Here is a 22215-nt window from a genome sequence, read left to right as displayed (position 1 = left end):
CTTTGTGTAGTAATTACTTCTCTTGTCACTGGGACCAAATATCTGACAGGCAGTTTAAGGGAGTAGAAGCTTATTTTGGCTTCTACTCCCTACTGTACCCTACTCAGAGGGTATTACAGCCCATCTTACAGTGGGGAAAACATGAAGTGGCTGGTCATTTCAAGACAGCAGATTTCTCTACCAGAAGCCAGGCTAAGATAGGATCCTCAAAAGCTCACCCCTAGTAACTCTTGTCTCAAAGGTTCTACAACCTTAGGAAACAGAGGCAGGTGGATCCCTGGGACTCATTGCATCGCCTGCCTAGTCTACCTGGCCAGTGAAAGACTATGTACCATCAGAAAGGTGGATGGTGCCCAAGGACATTCAAGGTTGTCCTCTGTCCTCCTCAGGCACATACACACATATGCACATGGACTTATGTATGCACATGCATATGTACATACGAAAAAGGAAAGAACTGTGTTTTAGATACTACACTGAGATTTAGGAATGGAAAAATTTGAAGTTCAGTTTATAAAAGGAGATAGTTTATTTAATACTTTCCAGAACTGTCAGATGAGCTATAAGCATATTTCTCCATGCACTCAAATTGTTAATCTTGAACACACTGACCTCTGGCTATAATTTGAATGTTCTTTCTTTTAAAGTGATGGTGCATTTTATGGTAGATAGAGGTCTGAAAAAAAATTTTTTTTTGGTAATGGTTATTTTGAAAATACTTTAGAATTGCAAGTAAGAGCAAAACATTCCCAAGGCCAAAGCAAATACACAAGAGAATAAAATCAACCAGCCTTCCTAACTGTGAACAAGAACTAAAACAAATGAGGCAATATTCTTTCCTGTTTACCTAGCTGACATTTCTAATTAAATAAAAAGGGTATTTAGAGCATATGTATAATCAAAAGTAAAGTGACTTGTGTTAGGTTTTACTGATCATTTTCTACATAAGTAAATAACTGTAAAATTCAGAGTTTAACTTTAAACAGAAGATGATTTTATTAATGCAAAGGAATGACCATGTGTCTCATGAAACTTTTGATGGAATTTATTTTCCTAATGCTATTTTGAACTTTCTAATATTTGTCTATCTTCACACTTGCTTTTGTTATTGTTGTGATTGTGAGCATGTTTTAACCTTAGTAAAACCCATAGAGTAGAATCCAGGCACCTTCCTCTCTTCCATGACAGGTAAACTGTGTTTGCAACATGAGGACCTTGCAAAGAAGAGCATCCCAGCCCTTGTGCGGGAACTTGAGGTGTGTGAAGATGTGGCTGTGCGCAACAACGTCATCATTGTCATGTGTGATCTTTGTATCCGGTACACCGTTATGGTGGACAAATATATTCCCAATATTTCCATTTGTCTGAAGGATTCAGATCCATTTATCCGAAAGCAAACACTCATTCTGCTTACCAACCTCTTACAGGTATGTTGAAAATTAGCCTGTTCTTTTTCTGCTCTACCACTGCTGCTGGTTTAAGGGAATGTTTAGTTAGCAATGAGAAATGTGCTTGCTTTATTGTAGAATCCAAAAATAATTATCCTCATCTCTAGTTTAGAATATCACTCTAATAATGCTAGTACTGCCTTTTAAACAGCTCTTTAACCTGCATGTATTCATTTGGGTTGTTTATACAGACATCCTGTCAAGCAATGCAAAGTTCCATTTTTGCACATAAACACTGTGTATAGATAAGCACTCTCAGTGACAAGTAGTTCTAGTTCTGTTATTCTTCTTGAACTTGAGCAAGTCCATGTTTTTCAGTCGCAAGTCTTCTGTTTTTAAATGTAGATCATAATATTTGTGTTGGGCTGTCTTACAGCATTGCTCCAAGAGTCCAGTGAGCTATTTCATTGTGTCAGAACATAGTGAACTACAAAGCTATGTAGAGCCTCTGATATTTTTCTGTACATTGAGAACATGTGGTTATTCTGTAATGAGAAGGAAATAACATTCGATGATTTAAAAGAAGCTCATGTTCTCATGCGTTAATACCTGGTATGGCACCAGTGGCTCTTCCCATTAAAGCCATGTGCTTTGTGTCATTTTTCCTTACACAAAAGATTTTATAAGATTTTACTCACAAAATCTTCTCTATTTCTTTCAACTAACAAATGCTATGTGTTTTCAAAAAGGTTGGGAAGTGCATACTATTTCTAAACTAAGCACACATATCCCAGATGGACTAGTAGCCTGCAGACAGGATGTCATTCAAAGGAAGGGCATCTAATGTTTGCATATTAAAATTCATCCTGAAATATACTGATTGCTTTTACAGGAAGAATTTGTGAAGTGGAAGGGTTCTCTGTTCTTTCGATTTGTCAGCACTCTGGTAGATTCACACCCAGACATTGCCAGGTAAATCCTTCCCTCTATGTCAGGTAGCTCAACAGTTTACCTGCTTTCTGGTAAGCACTATCTTTTCTTTCAGAATACAGTTTAGTTTTTTGGGATTTATTAAGCTTTTAGCAATTGTGAGAAAAGTTTAGAATACTAACTTTTTAGAACAGAGTTTGTATATTCATGTTAAAACCAAAACTAACCAAATTCGTAATTAAATAATCTCAACTTTGACTACATTTGCTAACATTGTTTGCTTTCCCTAAAGGAGTAATAAAGCATCGTCTGTGTCTGTCATATTAGACTATATAGTATAGAAGCCATTAGCTGTTGACTTAACTGGTGATTTCTAGGCAAAAGAAAGAAAAAAAAAAAACCAGTTAATTTTGATAAAGCGATCCAACGTTCTTCCAAGTACAGAAATTGTAAGGAAGAAATTCCAGGAATGAAGAATGAACTGCACAGTGAAATACAATATACAAATTGCAGGGGTCCTTGGAAATGGGTGTGTCTTGAGAACTACAGGGGAAAAGTGTTATTTTGCCATTTGTTAATTCCTGTTAGTATATTTTTTAAGGCTTATTTTCAAGTGATTGAGAAATGTCCTCAGAGAATTTGAGTTTGCTACCTCAGATTATGTTGTATGAATAATTATTTTTAAAGCAAGTCTTTATTTGGGAAACAGAATGTTGAATGGCATGGCAGAAGCCACCACAGTGGAGAAGAAGTCTTTACAGAGGTCATTAACTATAAATAGCTTGTAATAATGGCTCCCTCTAACTCTAAATATGCTCACCAATGATTTAGTCTAAATTCCATGGAAGAATTGCTGCTGAGCTTTCTTTGAGTGTAATTTTCCAAAGGGGAACATTTCACATAATATCATAGTAGACGGTTAACCTTCTAATTAATATTGTCTAGAGCCAGAAGCAAAAAGCTAGGTCTGTCAGTTTTTCTAAGATGGCTGTGCTGCTCCTACCTACCTTTAGTGTTGCCTAGCACTCACCCTTATGGCTAGCTCCCTACATAGTGCACAGCCTGTGGCAGACAAGAGTGCTGAGATGCAAGATTATTTAACTTGTATTTCCATCTTTACTCTCATTTTTATTAGCTCCTATATGAGCGTGTTTAAAAGAAGCAATAGACATGTTTAACTTGATTTAAACATTTTACAATAAATACATGTGTTGAAACATCACATGGTATCCCATAAATATGTACAACTTATGTTTTTATGTATTGGTTAAAAATTAAATTTTAAGGACTGGAGAGATGCTTCAGTGGCTAAGAACACTGGCTGCTCTTGCAGAAGATACAGGTTCGATTCCCAGCACCCATATGGCGGCTGACAACCGTCTGTATCTCCAGTTCCAGGGGAATCAGACGCCGTCTTCTGACCTCCGCAGGCCTTGCACAGCACGGGTGCACTTTCATACATGTAGGCAATACACTCATATACATAAAAAATAAAAATAAATAAATTAATTAAAAGTTTAAGAATAAAAATATATTTAAAGAGGAACATTAATCAGTGCATAAAATTTATACAGATGTGAATACAGATACTCAGAGCATCAGTCAGGGGGATATTAGAGCAGGTAAAGAGATTTCTTACACTATGGTAAGATTATCAGCACTAATAGCATTTTATTATTCCTTCCTTAAATTGTTCATTTTAAAAAGTATCACATTTTATTTATTTATTGTATATGTGTGTGGGCACATACTTGCCATAGCCTGTATGTGGAGGTCACAGGACAACTTGAAGGAGTTCTTTCCTTTCACCATGTGGGTCCCAGAGATCGGGACCCAGGCTTAGTAGCAGGGCACTTTGATCCACCAAGCCATCTCACCAGCCCCTTTCAGTTTTATCTCTGTATTCTGAATTTATTTAAATTATGGTTCAAATGTGGACAAAAGTTCTTTTCTTTCAGAAAAGCTGATGTCTACATTTGCTAGGTCAAAGTCAGGCTTTTCTTTGGTTTTTTTGCCAGAAGAGGGTGCCATATCCCTGGAACTGGAGTTGCAGACCATGTGAGCTGCCATATGGGTGCTGAGAACTGAACTCAGGTCCTCTGCATGAGCAACAGGTGCTGTTAACCACTGAGCCATCTCACCAACCCCTATATCTGCTTATATTAAGTGGATTAGTTTCTCCATATGTATAATTCAGATTTTACAAAGCCTATAGAGGGAGACCTTACTGAATTTATTTTTGGTCCAGCTGGATTTCTTGAAGATTCTGGCATGAGGAAATTGGGGTAGGAGAAAGGATGAACAGAGATTGAACCCACGGCCTTGTAGATGTTAGTTAAGTGCTCTACTATTGAGCTACATCCCGACCCATCCTTCATTTGTCATATAATATCCCCCCCCCCTTTTTTTTTCTGTCTTTTTGAGACACAATCTCCCTGAAGCCCCAGCTGGCCTGGAACTCACTATGTAGACTAGGCTGGCCTCAGTCTCACAGAGATCCATCTGCCTCTGCCTTCTGAGTGCTGGGGTTAAAGTTAGCATGTGCCACCACACCTAGCCTTAAACCCAAAATATGAGACTACAAAATTGTGTGATATATTTTCTCCTCTGCCCATGAGATGATGGCCTTGTAGTCCAGTAATCACATGGTGATAGCCAAGTAACAAGCCAACTATTTAATTAGGCAGTTGCTGCAGAAGTATAAGAAGGCAGGGCCAAAGAAGTTCCAGGCCAGAAAGTGATTGATGGAAACAAAGTACCAATGAGAAAAAAAAAAAAAAAGGCACAAAAAACAAAGGTGTCTTTGTTTGGGAGAATAAGGCATGAATCCACTATGTAGAGAGCTTAGTGAAGTTGTGGAATAGTGTGATGGGGTGGCGGGGTCAAGACAGCTGGGAAGATAGGATTTTCTCAGAGTGGGCTCTTTAACGCAGTGCAGTGACGTAGTCCATGACAGGACGTGGTGACATGCAGTACCAGTGCAGGTTACTGGAGGCAGTGAAGTCTGGGAAGTGGCAGGCTAGGGTGGCAGTTGTACTTCTGTGAATCTTGAAGACAGTCTGAATCCTTTTAGGATCTGGCATGGAGAGTAGCAGAAACAGTGGCTGTAATGCTGGCCCAACAGTACGTCCATTGCTGTAACTGGCAGCCAACTCACTCCCCTCCCTTGCCTTCTCTTTCCCCAAGTTTAAATTTCTTTTAACTTTGCAGCAAACAAAAAGGAGCCCTTCTCCAGTATATCACTCATAAGAGTCCAATCAAGACTGAAACTTGCTGCTTTAATAAAGCCCTAGTAACTGTCACAGCAAGATCAGATATTGGCTCTGACTGTGAGTTCTCAAGACAGAAAGCTCTATGGCAGCTTTCAGCCCTGAGCATAGCAATCCTGGGGGAGCTTAAGTGGCAGTTACACTTATTTGTGTAGCTTCCATTAGGGTACCGAGTCTATAGTATCTAACCTATCAGTTACCTTGCTGATCTGGATTCCTGGATTCCTGCCTAAAAACTCTAAAATCTCTAAAATTTGATCTGAAATCAAAAATTAAAACAACCTCTCTTCTTAATGAAGAATTAACAGATTGTGTTTTCTAAATTTTCATATTGTGAATTTACATCTGGGGGAAAGTTCAGGTAGACTTGAATACCAATGTGCCATAGCAGGTTGACCATAGAAAGAGCACAAAAGGAAAATTCTTAGTCTTTGTTTCCTTGGGGGATATGTTGTTATTATTTATTTAATGGTTTTCCCCATTCTCTTCACAAATGGTTTGCCAAGGTAACCTTAGTTTAGAAAGAACGTCATCTGATGGTGACCTTCTTTGCCTTTCAAACGTAGATTTCTAAACAAAACACTCATACCTGTAATCTCAGAACTCTAGTGGTGGAAAACAGGAAAATCAGGAGTTCAGCTACATAGCAAGTTCTAATTCAACTTGAGCTACATGGGACCCTGTCCTGAAGGAGTGTACTGACTACTCTTAGATTAAAAGGGTTCTTCTAGCTAGCCTTAAAAGAAATGTCCTCAGGGACTTCTTTTATTACACAAAGTTGTATTTGCTGCCATATTTGAAAGTCAGCCTGCTGCCTTACTTCCTGGGCAGTTAGAGCCTGATTATACTGATTATACTTTTAAAAACCTAGTCTTTTTTTCTTTTTTGTGATGTCATGATCATTGGGTACACACAGATGGGATAGTACTAGAAAAATGGAAGTCAGGATTGAAATCCTGTCAATATTATGAAGAAGCAGTGGCAGTTGTAAAATTGTGTGACCAATTAAATGCAGAAGGGGAGAATTTTTCTCCAAAAAGACACAGTGTCTTTTGAGAGACAGGGTCTCACCATGCAGCCACAGCTGCCCTGGAAGTCAGAGAGATCTTCCTGCCTCTGCCTCCCTACTGCTGGGATTAAAGGTGTGCACCACCACGCCCCACTTATTTATTATTTTTAAAAATATATTTTATTTATGATTTAATAAAAATAAATAAAACCTGATGGAGAAAGCCTATTATGGATGTTGGGTTTAAAATGAAACAATGAGTGAGGACAGACAAACGCAAGTGTTTTGATCTAATGAAGCTGTTCATTGGGGTAAATTTCAAATACTGTGTTTTTGTTTTTCAGAGTTCTTAGTATATTTGTAGAAGCTGTCTGTGACTGGCAATGGGTCTCCTTCTCTCTTTGCAGCCTTGGGGAATTTTGCCTGGCTCACTTGCTATTGAAGAGGAACCCTACCTTGTTTTTCCAGTACTTCATAGAGTGTATATTCCACTTCAACAGCTATGAGAAACATGAGAAGTACAACAGGTTTTCCCAGTCAGAGAGGTAGGTGGAGCTGCGAAGGAGGTTGATCTCCTTGTCTGTCTGGAAGAGCTTGGCTGTTTCACCTGCAGAGATTGGACACTGACGCTCACGACTGTCTGCTGTGGTGGTCATTAGTTTCCTGGCAGGATGACGGGAGCACATTCAGTCATAACATAATCCTAAGGGATTCTTTTATCTGTAATGCCATCGATCCTTGTAGGTGTGGCTGGCACGCAGCCTTTAGGATGCTGTATTCAGTCTCTGTCACCTGTATCCACACAGTGCAGTGACATTGTCCTGTTCTGCCACAGAGAGAAGCAGCTGTTTTCACTTAAGGGAAAAACAAACAAGGAGAAGCGGATGAGACTCTACAAGTTTCTTCTTGAGTACTTCACAGATGAGCAGCGATTCAATGTCACTTCCAAAATCTGCCTTAGTATTTTGGGTAAGTCCAGTGCGTTCGGAGTGACTGTGTCCTTAAAAATAAAATGCTGTGTTAATGATGGCCTAGCAGATCTGTAACAAATAGGACCTGGCACTGTGGCAAGACTGTCTTTTTGTCCTTCTTCTGGCATCAACTCTCTCTTTTAGAAATCCCTCCTCCTTGCAGGTTGCAGGTCCTTTCAGCCCCAGACTTGCCCCATTCTTTGAGCTCCCCTTGCCCACTGGGCTAAGAGTTTCTCAGAAGCTGGTCTCCTGTGCCATCTTTCAGCATGCTTCACTGATGGCATCCTGCCCCTGGACATGGAAGCCAGCGAGTTGCTCTCAGATACGTTTGACATCCTCAGCTCAAAGGAGATCAAGCTTTTGGCAATGACGGCTAAAACCTACAAGGACCTCCTGGAAGAAGATGACATGGCCTTGGCAAACGTAGTCATGCAGGAAGCCCAGATGAAGCTCATCTCACAGGTGTGTGTATACTCTGCTTGTCCTCAGTGGGTTATGTACCTGGGTCCTGGAGCCATTCTTACCAGTGCTCAGATGGTAACAGTCTCTGCCTCTACCTATGGCTCCTCCTGAGCCCAACTGTGCAGACTGTCTACTTGCCTGCCTGGATGTGCCATGGGTGTCTCAAATTTACTCTATCAAAGCTGAATTAATCATCTCTTCCTTCTTCCAGTCTGCTGTGGACAAGGGAATCATTATATAGCAAAGGCATATGTAGCCAGAGGTCCCTTTCAGATAATTGTCCTACAATAGAACGTAGGTCAGGAGTCTGGCAGGCTAGGAATATACTTGGGTTGACAAATTCGGTGACTGAAAAAGCCTTGTTGCTGTAGTCCTTACCTGGCTCTGTGTTCTTGTGCCTCGGTTGGGTGTCTGGTTTGTATTTCTCACTTGATCCTTGAGGCTTTTCATCTCATGGAAATAGACTTTGATTATATTAAGTTTGCCAGAAGAGCTTGTCTTTTTTACTTTTGGGTCTGTCTTTCTCTTGCCTTTCCACTGATTCTTTTAAAGCCTGTTACCATTTCCCATAAATACCCTTTCTGTCTTAAATATTTTCTCTTGGGACCATGAACCACTGTGCTGCTGGAACAGTCTTTCTTATGTGAAAATATGATCATTTTATTCTCTCTAGCATACACTAAAGGTACATTGACAGAGGCAGCAAGGAACTTTTGGGATGGTGGGTTATAGATGATCTGTGGTATTGGTCACTTACTATATACTTTTGTCAGTGCTCATGAACCCTTCTCTTGAAATCTGTAAATGTGTTAGATGTTGTATCTTTTAAAACTGTATTGATGGGAGTCCTGTCACTTCCAAATAAAATCCCAATTCTCCAAAACAGAAAACTGCCAGTCCTCGGCCCACCCCTTTCCTTCCCTCCTCAGGCTTGTGTTCCTGTTCCGTGCCTTTGGTACTGATTCTTCTGTCCGCAGTGCCCTCTCCACACACACAGCCCTCATCCCCTCACTTCTAAGCATCATCACAGAGAATCCTCCAGTGCTCATCTCTTTCTTCTTCTGTCTTTCCTAGACATCCCTCTTACCCTGCAACTTATCACCTCATGCCATTTGTCACAACACAAACTGGTTTGGAAGCAGTTTGAGGTCAAAAATTCCTTTTTTTTCCCTCTTTTTTCTTTCCTTTTCCTTTTTTTTTTTTGAAACAGTGTACAAAAGACCAGGCTGGCCTTGATCTCACAGAGATCCACCCTCCTCTGCCTCCCAAATGCACTTGACAAGAATTCATTCTATCTCCAGAGGTTAGCATGTGTCTGGGCAGAAAATGTGCTTGATAATACCTGCTGAGCAAATACATTTAGGCCATTTTTTAAGACTTCTTAAGCTTAAAGTTCAGATGGTTACTTTTCTGTTGAGCATGATAAAATACCATGACCAAGTCAACTTATAAAAGAAAGAGCTTATTTTGACTCATGGTCCCAGAGGGCTCCGGCCCATAATGAAAGGAACAGTGTGGCACCAAGAGCAGGAAGGTGGCTGATCACATTTTGTCCATGCACAGAAAGTAGAGAGAGAAGCGGAAGTGGACAAGACTGCACCTCCTAAAGGTTCCATGACCTCCCCAAATGGCACCAAGTAGGGACCAAGTATTCAAATACATGAACCTATGGGATATATTTCTCATTCAATCCACCAGAATGTGTTTATTATATTGAATTTTTTCTGCTTTTCCATCATTTTAGGGACTCTGGCCCAAACTTTTAGAAATGAGTAATATACAAGTAAGAAGCACTATTAGCTTTGCAGGAGAAGGAAAGTATGTTTCAGCTTCAGAGAGATATCTTATATATGGAGAGCACTGTTGTGAACTACTTTTAATTCTAAGATGTATTGTACAGTATCTGAGTTACTGAATATTTAAATCAAGCATTATATAATTATATATCACTTTTTGGTTTTTGGACAGGGCCATACTGTATAGCTCAAGTTGGCCTTAAACTCTTGATCTCCCTGCCTCAGTCTCTTGAGAGCTTGGATTACAGGCTTACATCACCACACCAGCTCAGTGTACTTTCAGAATGTGTACAGTTATATATGCATATAAAAAGACAGACACACACACACAGAGGACTGGCTGTCTTTGTGCTTAGCCAACTTTAGACCATTGTCCTTTTACCCACAGGATTATAAACTGTCTCCTTGGAGAGCCAGCAGATTTTTTTAAATTTTATTTTTATTGAATTTTTGCAAATTTCATACAATACATCTTGATCATATTTAGACCTCCTCCCTTATCTGCAACCCTCCTATAGCCCACCCCCATCCGATTTCATGCATTCTGTCATATGTTAAGGCCTATTGAGCCAAGTTTGTGTCCCCAGATGTCCCTTGGTATGGTTTCATCCACTGGAGCCTGGTCAACCAATGTAGCGTCACTCCTTTAAAGAAGACCAACTCTCCCTCACCCAGCAGTGCTCAGGTACCAATAGTTCCTCAGCTAAGGTTGGGGCTTCTTACCAATTTCCTCAATTCTGTGCTGGGTTTTTGTCTGGTTTGAGATTACATGGGTCTTGTGCATGATGTCACCATTACTGTAAGTTCCTATGAGCAAGTTCCTAGCTGTTTGGAAAGTTCTATTTCCTTGTGGTCTTTTGCCATCCCTTTCCACCCCCTCTTCCATCATGGTCGCTGAGCCTTGGGTGGCAGAGGTTTGATATAGATGTCCTATTCAGGATTAAGCATGCTGCTGTCTCTCATTCTCTGCACTTGGGCCAGTTGTGGCTTTTTGGGTTAATTACCATCTGTTGCATGAAGAAGCTTCACTGGTGAGAGTTGAGAGGTATATTAATATTCTTTCTGCCCCCTGTTCCACTATGTTCCCTGAGCCTTGAGTATAGAGGTTGCATTGTAGATGTGTCATTTAGGGCTGGGCACCTCACAGACACTTATTCTTTGCATTTGACCAGTTGTGGAACTCTGTAATAGTTTGTATCTGTTGCAAAAAGAAGCCTTTTTTTTTTTGTTTGTTTGTTTTTTGGTCTTTTTGAGACAGAGTTTCCCTGTAGCCCCAGCTGGCCTGGAACTCAGTTTGTAGACCAGGCTGGCCTTGAACTCACAGAGATCCACCTGCCTCTGTCTCCCAAGTGCTGGGATTAAAGATGTCCGCCACCACGAGTTGTGAGAGGTACACTTGTCTTAAATATAAGAATACATATTTAGAATACAGTAAGAAATTATATTGGTCTAGGCATGTAACAAAAGCAGGCTTTTCTCTAGGATCTATGGCCTCTCCAGCCATGTGTATTTGGCTATGTTTATAGTACCATATACGTTCCCTTCCATTGAGAGGGCTTTAAGTCCAGTTAGGTAGCTGTTGATTACCCCTAAGATAAAAGTCCCATTACTGTACCAATAGAGATAGTTTGCTGGGCCAGTCATTACTGCCAGCACATTTTCATTCCAAAAATGAAGGATGCCACGTGGAAGGTCTGGGGTGAGGCCAGAACAAAGGGCCTGAGATGGGTTATATGGAGGTTTGGAGTTCTTTGTCAAGTTCTTCAACATATTTCTTAACTCCTTTTTCTCATTTAGAACATGAGTAGTTATCTGCATCCTACTGTATAAACCCAGGTGTTTTGTGGTAGTGCTTTAGAACTCCTGAGAAGAAACACTGTAGGTCCTCTGCATCTCATGTCACGATCAGTGTCAGACAGTCTTCTATAGGCTGCTAGATTTGGTGTGCCTTAAAGAAGTGAATCAAGTGGACTGGAGAGATGGCTCAGTGGTTAAGAGCACTAGCTGTTCTTTCAGAGGACCTAAGTTCAGTCCACATGGCAGCTAACAACCAAGCTCCAATTCCAGGGAATCCGACACCCTCTTCTGGTCTCTGCTGGAATTGCATGTACATGGTGCACTTACATGCAGACAAAATATTCATACACATAAAATAAAAATAAAAGAAGGGGATCAAGGAAAATAACTTTTCAGACATATGTGCAGATATATATGTATGCCTTTATTTGTGTAACTACAGGTTCAGAAGAGGAATTTCATAGAGAATATTATCCCAATCATCATCTCCCTGAAGACTGTGCTGGAGAAAAATAAGATTCCTGCTCTACGGGAACTTATGAACTACCTCAGAGTAAGTAAGAAACTTGTCTTTTGAGATTTTTACCCTCTTCTGCCTCAAGTTCATAACATAGGGACTTCTGCCAGCCTAGATAGCAAATGATAAGAACTCAGAATGCTCCTAACCCTACATTGGTCTGTTTAGACATGTGCCTGCCAGGCCAGCCTGTGACTGCTGAAGACTTTGTAATGAGGACTTTGAGATACTGAGGGGTTTGGCCAGAGGTGTCACAGAAGTTCTGTCGTGCAGCTAAATGGTTGAAGAGCAAACCCAGTGAGCTGAGCATATATATCCTTGGTTTGATCCTAAGGATTTTCTCTACTAGAATTGAGGAAAAGTCACTAGCTTAGTTAATTCAAGTAAGGGGTGAGGTGATAGGTAGTCACTGTGTTCAATTGTAGATGTTTGCTTGTCTCAGGTGGATATAGGCAGGAAGTCACTGTCCTGTGGTAGCTAGGGCAGGACAGGGGGGTTGTCTTAAGGTAGCTCCCATTCCTCAGCTCTCTGTGAAGCAGGGGACCATGAGAAACATAGTTTCAACAAAACTAGAGTGTGTTTACTTATAGGACAGGCCTAAGTGAGGCCTCAGGATATGACAAAAAGGCATTCAGAAGAAATCACATTTTTTCCTTTAATTTAGTACTTATTTTTCTGTTCACATGATATATTTTTCTTCATCAAAAAAATCTTGGGACCAGCAAGATGGCTTGGCAGATAAAGGTGCTTGCTGCTAAGCCTGATGACCTGAGTTCAATCCCCAGAATCCTCAGGATGGAAGAAGACAACTGACTCCCCCAAGTTTTCCTCTGACCTCCACATGTACACTGTGGCACATGCACCTTTACGCTAAATAAATGTGTAAATTTTTTTTTAATCTCCTTAAAAGGTTGTAGCAAAATTGCTCTGAATATAATTTTTCAAGTAGCTTTGTATACTAGAGGCAACCAGGTGGGGAAGGTGGAGAAAACGAGAATTTGCCATTAGTTTTTTTATTATCCAGAATGTTTTAAACTTCAGAGAAGTACACAAAAGAGCCTAGATTCTAAAGTACTTAAGCACTTAAGAACGTGTTTCTCCTTTTTCTGAGCTTATACCCTAAGGTCTCCACAGGGCTGCCTTCTCAGCAGCTGCTGGGGTTCCCTTTGCCCTGGGGAGCCCCCTTTCAGTGACAGCTGCAAAAGCTGTTGAGTTTCTGTCTGTTTTCCTGGATTTCCCTCTTGCTTAGAACTGCAATGTAGTTTTTCCTTCTTCTAATACTGTTAGGTAGAAAGATTTCTCTTACTTAAGAGGCCTTGTTCCTAGCAGCCTTCTTTAAGATCTGAGAATGTTCCTACCCAGATACTAAAGAGTGTTCCTGAAAATTTGCAGAAGACACAGAAATGGGATTAGAGCTTTAGTTGTGACCCCCTGGGCACCAGTGAGGAAAGTTGGGGTAGACAGATGTACAGTTTCCAGGCTTCGGCACTTCTGTGACCTATTAGAGAGACCTGCCAGAGCCAGCCTAGACAGGAAGCCTCCTCAGCTCCACTGTTACCCAGTAATTTGTGTCATGGTCACCTACTTCTGCGGTCAGTGTGAGCATAGTGTTTCCTCAGAAAATGCTGTTATGCTAAGTAACCCCTTGGTTAATGTAATAGAAATAGTCCCGCTGTGCATATTTCTGGATGGTTTATTGTTTAAGGTTTTGTCATGTAGCCCAGGTTGGCCTGGAATTCATGATTCTCCTGCCTTGGCCTCCCTTGTGTTAGGATTACAGGTGTATGCCACCACACCCAGCATGACCTCTTTATATAAGATGATACTAAAGAATGTTTCTGGGTCTGATTCAGGAGGTGATGCAGGATTACCGAGATGAAATCAAGGACTTCTTTGCAGTTGACAAGCAGCTGGCATCTGAAATTGAGTATGACATGAAAAAGTACAGTGAGCAGCTAGCCCAGGAGCAAGAGCTGGCAAAGCAGGCCGATGGGAGCAGCGTGGCTGAAGGTGGTAACCGGACACAAGCCCCACAGGTAGGGTGAGGCCCACCTAGGCTAACCAGCTGTCTGCAGTCATTTTTTCCTTACACTCCTCAAAATCCACATATGATCAGGTCAGTCAGAGTTGGGTCTTTGGGCTTGTCCTTGCTGGCCAGCACTATGTTCTCTTCTTTGATTGCATGGACAGTTACTCCTACATCTCCTGGTATGTCAGTGTTCTGATCATCTTGCGGCTGTCCTCCCCTACCCCCTCAGAGCATCATCTGTGGGGAGGCATTTCTGAGTGTAGCTGTTGGCCACATTCTGCCTGAGAAATCCAAACAGATCTGCTACATTAAAAAATAATAGACAAAACTTGCTACAAGCTTGTCTTTATGTGGCTGTTTGTTGATCTGTTTTAAAGAGAAAGTTGTCTTTGTTCAGGGCTGATACATTTTTAAACAGACTGCAGTGGATTTGTACAGCCTTTTTTTAAACAGACTGCAGTGGATTTGTACAGCCTTTGATACTCCTGTTCACCTCTTATAGGTTGCTCCTGGCTTACAAGTAGTGCCTGCTCCTGCCAGCCAAGAAAATGCTGATGTGTCTCTGCCAGTGAGCTTGCCTTCTGCACCTGGGTCCAGCTGCACACCAGCTTTGCCTCTCACACCAGAAACCAGGCCTCTGAAGATGTTAATGCCCAGTGCCAGGTAGGGAGCCCACAGAGGCGGCAGCAGGCTGTCTCTCATGGTGTTTTCAGAGCCATCTCTTCTGTCCCCACCAGGCATCAGCCAGAGCCTCCTGCTCACTGTACTGACACCTCATACCACACGTTTCCCTGAGAAACTGGAAAGAGGATGGTTGAAAGGAAGTGGGTAGGGATTGCTGCCTCCACAGTAGTCTGCACTAAGTGCCAGTGGCATGTTATCCACAGGCCCATGTCCCTGAGTACCATTGCAATCCTGAATTCTGTCAAGAAAGCCGTGGAGTCCAAGAGTAAGCATCGCAGTCGGAGCTTAGGAGTGCTGCCTTTCACCATAGAGCCAGGAAGCCCAGAAAAACCCAGCAGCCATGGTAAGTATTAAGGTTGACACTGGTACAGTGAGTGTGTGCAGCTTCCAAAGTGCAGGTCTCATTCCTTTTAAAAAGCTTCCTGTTGTTCTTAAAAGAACATCAATTGGGGATTTAGGACTAAGGGTAAGAAAACAGTGCATGTCTGTGCTAAATGATTTGGGGAATGGAGTGAAAATATAAGTCATCCAGCCCTTCTCTTCACACACAGTGTTGTGTATTTATAAAATTGTGATCTTAGCGTGCACTGTTTAATAGCTGACTTCCCTTCACACACTTATAATAACAGTTAAAAAGTGCCCATGAATAGCTGGGCGTGGTGGCACACACCTTTAATCCCAGCACTCAGAGGCAGAGGCAGGTGGATCTCTGTGAGTTCAAGGCCAGCCTGGTCTACATAATGAGTTCCAGGACAGCTACAGGGAGACCCTGCCTCAAAAAGACCCCCCCCCAAAAGAAAGTTCCCATGAACTTTTCTAAACTTTTGTCCCAGTGGTTTTATAGCATTCCATCTTAATTAAAAGTACCAAGGCTTTTATTACTTCTCTATTCTTGGACATATTGGTGCTTTTCAGTTTTTTGATATAAATGACATAGTAATCCTTATAAATATAACCTTATGTGTTTAATTATTCCCAGTGGCCAAAGACCATAAATATTTTAAAACCTTAAGCTGATTGTGGTCTTTTAGACCTGTCATCCCAGCACTTGGAAGGATGAAGCAGGAGGATTGCTGTGATTTCCAGGCCTGCTTGGGTTATAGAAGTAAGATCCTGTCTCCAAAAAAATTAAATAAAGTAAATAATACAAAAGTACAAATAAAACCTATAGCCCCAGCTGGCCTGGAATTTGCTGTGTAGACCAGGCTAGCCTCGAGCTCACAGAGATCCACCTGCCTCTGCCTCCTAGTGCTGGGATTAAAGGTGTGCGCCACCACACCCAGCACATATGAACATTTTAAACAGTGGCAGTTTATCATATATATATCTTATGTTTTCTCTTTGTTTAGCTGTATGACATTGCTTTGCACTTTTTGGACAAATAAAGACTTTTCTGTTCTTTCCTAGTATCTTCCTACAGCTTGGAACAAGAGTCTGATAGAGTTGCGAAGCACGTAGCTAAACGAGCAATCAGCACCCCGGAGCGTAAGTAGCCAGTTTAAACAGGCCAGTTCCCTAGTCCCGGAGCGTAAGTAGCCAGTTTAAACAGGCCAGTTCCCTAGTCCTCTAAGTCACTGCACTCTTCCTGGAGTGGTAGTAAAACTTTCTGTGGTTAAGGTAGTCCTTAAACTTGGATAAAGGCTCTGTTGATGCTCAGTGCATTACCAGACTGAATGTTTCATAGTGATGGTCATTGCTGGATTGAGAATTTACTTAATGTTAAGCACTCTTCACGGTGTTTTGCATGCATTATCTCAGTTAAACCCCACAATGAACTGAGAGGGATCTTTGTGTGACCACTATGAATAGGTCACTAGCCCAGAAGTGGCAGTATGGAGATAGCCCTGTGCTGCTCAAGGAAGTGCTCCACTGGTCTGCCCTAGCGAGCAGTCAGAGGTTAGCATGCATGTACCTCGTGTGCTCTGGAATTCTGCCCTGAACAGACCAAGACTGCAGATTCAGGGGTGGTTGAAGATCATCCCCAGCTGTGCCAAAAACTGTGCGTCTCCTTCTTCACTGTGTGTTTCACCCGAACATCCCAAGTTAGAACAACTTCTTATTGTCTCCAGTCTAATCACAACCATTATTTTGAGAGAATTATTGTACAGGTTTAAGAGTCTTTATTCAAAATGCTTGGGACCAGAAATGTTTATGATTGTAGGTATTTTTAGATTTTGAAATATTTGCATATATCTAATGAGGTATCTTTGGAATGAAACCCAAGTTGAAACACAATGCATTTATGTCTCATATATACTGTATATCTATAGCTAATGGTAATTTTATACAATAAATTTAGTGCACCTGTGTTTTAACTACCACCATGAGATCATATGTCGAATTTTATACTTTGACTTCATATTGGCACTCAAAAAATTTTAGATTTTTAGGTCATTTCTGATTTCCAACTTTCAGTTTATGGTTGTTGAACTTCTATAAAGAAACTGTTACTGTCCAACATATATTCTCTTATCTGGAGGGCCTGCCTGGTGTGCCACATGCCCACCCTCCATCTCTGCGCCAGCTGTGTACTTGCAGGGTGCCTCTGTCAAACCACACCTTTCTCTACTCTCCCAAGTCCTCATCCAGAATGCACCTTCCTTGCCCCTTCATGGGAGAGAGGCTCCAGACCTCTTTGCCTCTGTCCTTGCTGTTTGTTGTAAGCTGTTTTATTCCCATTTCCATGGGGCCAACCATAAAAGCCCTCGGTAGGGGTCACACAGCAAGAGACCTGTTCCAAAGCACCAGATTGCAACTTCTGTGTTCCCTCTCTAAACCTGTTTTCCTAGTTTTGATCCTGTGCCCCATGAGCTGAGAACAGAGCTATTCTGTGCAGTGATGGGGCAGTATGACATAATGCCTTCAGTCAACATAGTGTCACAGAGCACCTCCTGGAGTTTGGCTACTTGCTTGTTGGTTCTGCTAACTTACAATCTTATACTAGTTAAAGGGTTATAGGTAATTTTCATGCAGGACCTCCTTTTAACAGAGTATGGATGAACAGAACTCCCACCATACTTCTCCTTAGATGACAACTGGGTAATAACAGTTTTTTATATGAAAAGCAGTAACTAATTTTGGCTTGTTATATACCAGCAGGTGTGATGTTAGATATGTAAAATAGTCCTCCTCTTTCACAGAGAAAAGTTTTTATGTTCTGTGTTCCTGGCTCTGGGGAACCAAGTGCTTCTATTTTGGCAGTTGGGTACCATATGCTAAAGAATGTATTTCATTTCTCCCTGATCTCAATCTTCACTTGGTTTCCTGGCAGTATGTGTTTCTCAGCAGTGAAATCTGGCATGGTGCGTTAATGCTGCTTTAATTTGCATGTATGGACCAGCTTTGATGGAAAATCAAACTCAGGTGTCAGTGGGTCAGGACAGAATGTACTCTTTCTCCAGCTGTTGATATATTTCTGTCTATCTCTACTCTGAACCAAGAAGGAATGCCTAGAAATGGCCCCTATTCACTCTTCTCCCAATTACTATACATGCTAATATTCCGAAGTCTAAAAATACCTGAAATTGTAAACACTTCTGGTCCCAAGCATTTTAGATAAGGGATCCTCATCCTGTAATAAAATTCTCTCAAAATAATGGTTTTGATTAGGTTTGAGACAATAAGAAAGTAACTGTTCTAACTTGAGCTGGGAGAATTACAACACTTCAGAGCACACAGTGCAGCCTCCAGCATGGCTCGTAAGTACAAAGGCAGAGGGACTTTGAGGATGCAGTCTCAGTGCTACAGAATCAGCGAGACCACTGTTCCGTTCAACACTTCAGCCTACCAGTGGTATTCAGATGAACAGTGGTTTTGTTAAATGGAAAGGAATAATTATTCTGAGCTAACATTTTACCTGAAAATCTGTAGGAACTTTTAGCAAATCCCACTTGCTATTATAATCCAGGCAACAAAGATTTTTATTAGTGTATATTAATATAATAATTAAAAATAAGGTAATGGGTCTCATTTAATATTTAAGACATCTGTATATTTTGATGGTACCCTTTTATTACACTGACTCTCATTCCTCTTCCTGGGTAACCCCTTTTACTTGCATATCCTGAGTCCGACTTCTATCACTTATATGATCTCCAGCTCCCTCCATTTTCCTGCAAATAACGTAATTTTGGGTTTTTTTGTAGTGGTTGGCTAAAACTCCATTGTGTACATATACACCATATTTTCTTTATGCATTCATATGTTGGTGGGCAGCAATGTTAACTCTGTAACTTCACTACTGTGAATAGTGCCACAGTAAACATAGGTATATAGGTCTGTATTGTATACTGGCTTTGAGTCCTTCAGGTGTATACCTAGGAATTGGTGTAACTAAATCACATGGTAATTCTGTTTTTATTTTTCCACAGTGGTTATACTAGTTGACAGTCCCACCCGCTATGCACGAGGGTCCCTCCCCACCCCCACCTTGCATCCTAGTCAACATTTGTTTTCTTGATGATAACCATTCTAACTGGGTTGAGATCCGATCTCATTTCCATTATGATTTGTATTTTCTTGATGGCTAGGGATATTGAACATTTTTAATGTATTTATTGGCCATGTATAGTTTTGAGAACTTAACTATTCAATTAAATTTGCTCATTTATCAGTTGGATTTTGATTAGTATTTTTTTTAATTCTTCATATACTCTGGATATTAGCCCCATCAGAGGAACACCTGGCAAATGTTTTCACCCATGGGCTTGCTTGTTCTGTTGTTTCCTTCGCTGTGCAGAAACTTTGTGCTTTGATACAATCCCATATCTCATTTCTTGCTATTATTTCCTGCATCATTGGAGTCCTATTCAGAAAGTCATTGCCTGTGCTTGTATCTTGAAATGTGTGCCCAGTGTTTTCCTCTAGAAGTTTCAAAGTCTTACATTAAGGCATTTGATCTATTTCAAGTTGATTTTTGCCAACGATGAGGGAGAGGTCCAGTTTATTCTTCTACAAGTAAATAGTTTTCCTAGCATCATTTATTTGTTGAAGAGGGTTGAGTTTTTTCTTCGTTATATTTTTCTGGCACCTTTGTCAAGATTTAGGTGACTCCAGCTACATGGGTTTGTTTCCAAATCTTCTACTCCATTCATCTGTCTGTCATTCCAGCTGCTGCCATTTCTGTTACCAGGGCTCTGTATAGCTTGAAATCAGGTCTTCTGGTCCTCCAGTATTGTTTTTGCTCAGAATTTGGTTATTTGGGGTCTTTGTGCTTCCATATGAATTTTTGAATTGTTTTTTTTTCCTGCAAATATCATTGGAATTTTGATAAGAACTGCATTGAATTTATAGATTATTTTGGTGACAGCCATTTTCATGTGATTTATGCTGATCCAGGAACATGGGAAGTCTTCTTTAATCATCTGATATCTTCTACATTTTCAATGTTTTATAGCTGTCACTGGAGTCCAATCCCCCCTAGACAGCCCCACGTTTTGCATTTTTGTTTGAGGCTATTTTAAATGAAATTGCTTTCTTGATTCTCATTCTGCCTTTGATTCTAAGCAGAGTGCACCACATCAATACATGTGCAGAGGTTGGAGACTCATTACCTGGAATGCATAGAGACTATCAGATGGGAGAAGTAGTATGTATGTGAGGGGAGAGATCCCAGTGACTTTGCAGGCGGAGACTTACAGGGACAGGAATAAGCAGCCCTGAGCTACTGTGGTGGCAGTGACAAAAGATGGAATTCTTTATCAGTCTGTGCACAGAGCCTGAGTAGCTGTCAGGGATATAGCATTCCAGTGGATTTCAGCACATACCTTAGAAAGGTTCAGTCTGCCCTGGGGAGGTTCAGAGTGTGGAGAATGGTGTGAGCTCTCGACTCATTTCATACATGGCCATTGGAGAGGGCCTCGGGTATGGGTTTCCAAATGCAGCAGGATGGGTTTCTGCTCCCTTATAGGGCTCCTAGCAGCTTGGTGGGTGGGCAGTGCATCAAAGCTACACCTGCAGGCAGGACTCCAGGATGAAGTGATGTGCTATGGGCAGGTGACAGAGTGATTGATATACACAAGTCCGACAGGCCAGGGCCTACTAGAGAAAGGTCATCCACGCACCTTATGGACACGGGCGGACTACACCATGTGCATGTGGCTTCTGTGTTTGTAAATGTGTGGTGCCAGCTCACACTGGTGGATTTTAGCTTCTTCTTGATAGGCAGAGCTATCAAGTTACCAGGGCAGTAACTTACCTGTTCTTTAATTCAACATGACTCCAGTGACATAGAAGATAATAGCTAATAAATTATATCTTTAGCATTAACCTTGTTCCAGGTACTGTACTAAAACATTTGACATCTCATCTAAACCTGACCTTTGTGAGCAAAGTTTGTTTTTGTCCCCAGTTTGGAAATGAAAAGATGAGGTTCTGCTAGTGAAACAGAGCCAGATCGCAGTCCCAGTCTGCTTTAGTGTGTTTCTAAGTGCCATTCTCTCCTCCCTCCTCAGGGTGGGCTGGAGGATAGAGAGGCCTTGGAGGTCAGGGAACCATGAAAGATCAAGAGTAAGGGGAGGTTAGACTAAGATACTCATTGTGGAGGAGGAGGAAAGGTACCAGGACGAGATACCTGAGGGCAAAAACAGAAAGGGTAGTTACTGGTCCCATAAAGTCATAGCCAGTTATTCCTGGCAGTTTTAGCCTCAAAGGACCACATATTGGTCTTTTTAATTCATAAGAACAAGGAAGGGAAGTGTCATGGGGTGTAAGTAATGAGTTTTGAGGTCTCTCTAGGGAATCTAGGTGAGGTACAATAGAAGTGCAGAGCTAGGACCAAGAAGGGAGTTAAGAGTCATGGGCATGTGGCAGTTGTTGAAGACATGAGCGTGGGTGAGAGGCTGTAGCTGTGAATAATGAAACCTAGCCTACAGTGCAGCCTTAGAAGGGCCATATGGAAAAGGGAAGTCAGGAGAGACTGAAGGGTGTTTCAGTCTAGGTAAAGTCCTGAGTCACACCGAGGCTTTTGTATATGAGGTAGAGCCTCATGTAGAAAATGAAAACCGGTAGAGCAATGAAAACTGGAGTAGAAAGAACTTAATGGCTAACTCACTTAGGTGCCTGCTTTTGATGCCTGTACAGTTCCAAATTTTACTAACAGTATGTTTCCACCTTTACCCAGAGTCCATCAATAATGTCACATTTGGAGCAGGGGTCAGCTACATAGGGACAACACCGCAAACTCCATTTTCAACCAAAGGCAAGTTCTAGGTTCTCTTCTTGTAGCTCGCTACAGCTGCCTTTGAAGTTCTGAGAAAACTGAATGTTTGTATTTGACTGCCTTTCAGAGAAAGTTGGAGCCCAGGATCAAGGAAATGACATTTTATGTTTATCGCTTCCTGATAAATCGTAAGTTTTCTGAAAG

General features: G+C 41.3%; 1 protein-coding gene across 4 annotated transcripts in view; it reads left to right on the top strand.

The window, feature by feature from the left end:
* The window catches only part of Ncapd3 (non-SMC condensin II complex subunit D3), a 111170-nt gene that overhangs the window by 84800 nt on the left and 4155 nt on the right, over nucleotides 1–22215 (top strand). For all 4 annotated transcript variants that reach the window (XM_017803488.2, XM_029556691.1, XM_008854180.3 and 1 more), the window contains 12 exons: nucleotides 1189–1427; nucleotides 2281–2360; nucleotides 7004–7141; nucleotides 7432–7565; nucleotides 7833–8029; nucleotides 12065–12175; nucleotides 13993–14175; nucleotides 14671–14831; nucleotides 15056–15195; nucleotides 16260–16337; nucleotides 21973–22050; nucleotides 22139–22199. In XM_017803488.2, the coding sequence (XP_017658977.2) occupies nucleotides 1189–1427; nucleotides 2281–2360; nucleotides 7004–7141; nucleotides 7432–7565; nucleotides 7833–8029; nucleotides 12065–12175; nucleotides 13993–14175; nucleotides 14671–14831; nucleotides 15056–15195; nucleotides 16260–16337; nucleotides 21973–22050; nucleotides 22139–22199 (1600 nt within the window). The remainder of the gene's footprint in view (nucleotides 1–1188; nucleotides 1428–2280; nucleotides 2361–7003; nucleotides 7142–7431; nucleotides 7566–7832; nucleotides 8030–12064; nucleotides 12176–13992; nucleotides 14176–14670; nucleotides 14832–15055; nucleotides 15196–16259; nucleotides 16338–21972; nucleotides 22051–22138; nucleotides 22200–22215) is intronic.

The sequence above is a fragment of the Nannospalax galili genome, unplaced genomic scaffold, assembly GCF_000622305.1.
Source record: "Nannospalax galili isolate Female #2095 unplaced genomic scaffold, S.galili_v1.0 scaffold66, whole genome shotgun sequence".
NCBI lineage: Eukaryota > Metazoa > Chordata > Mammalia > Rodentia > Spalacidae > Nannospalax > Nannospalax galili.
Note: the sequence above shows the minus strand (reverse complement) of the source record. Positions and strands in the feature narration are given on the sequence as shown.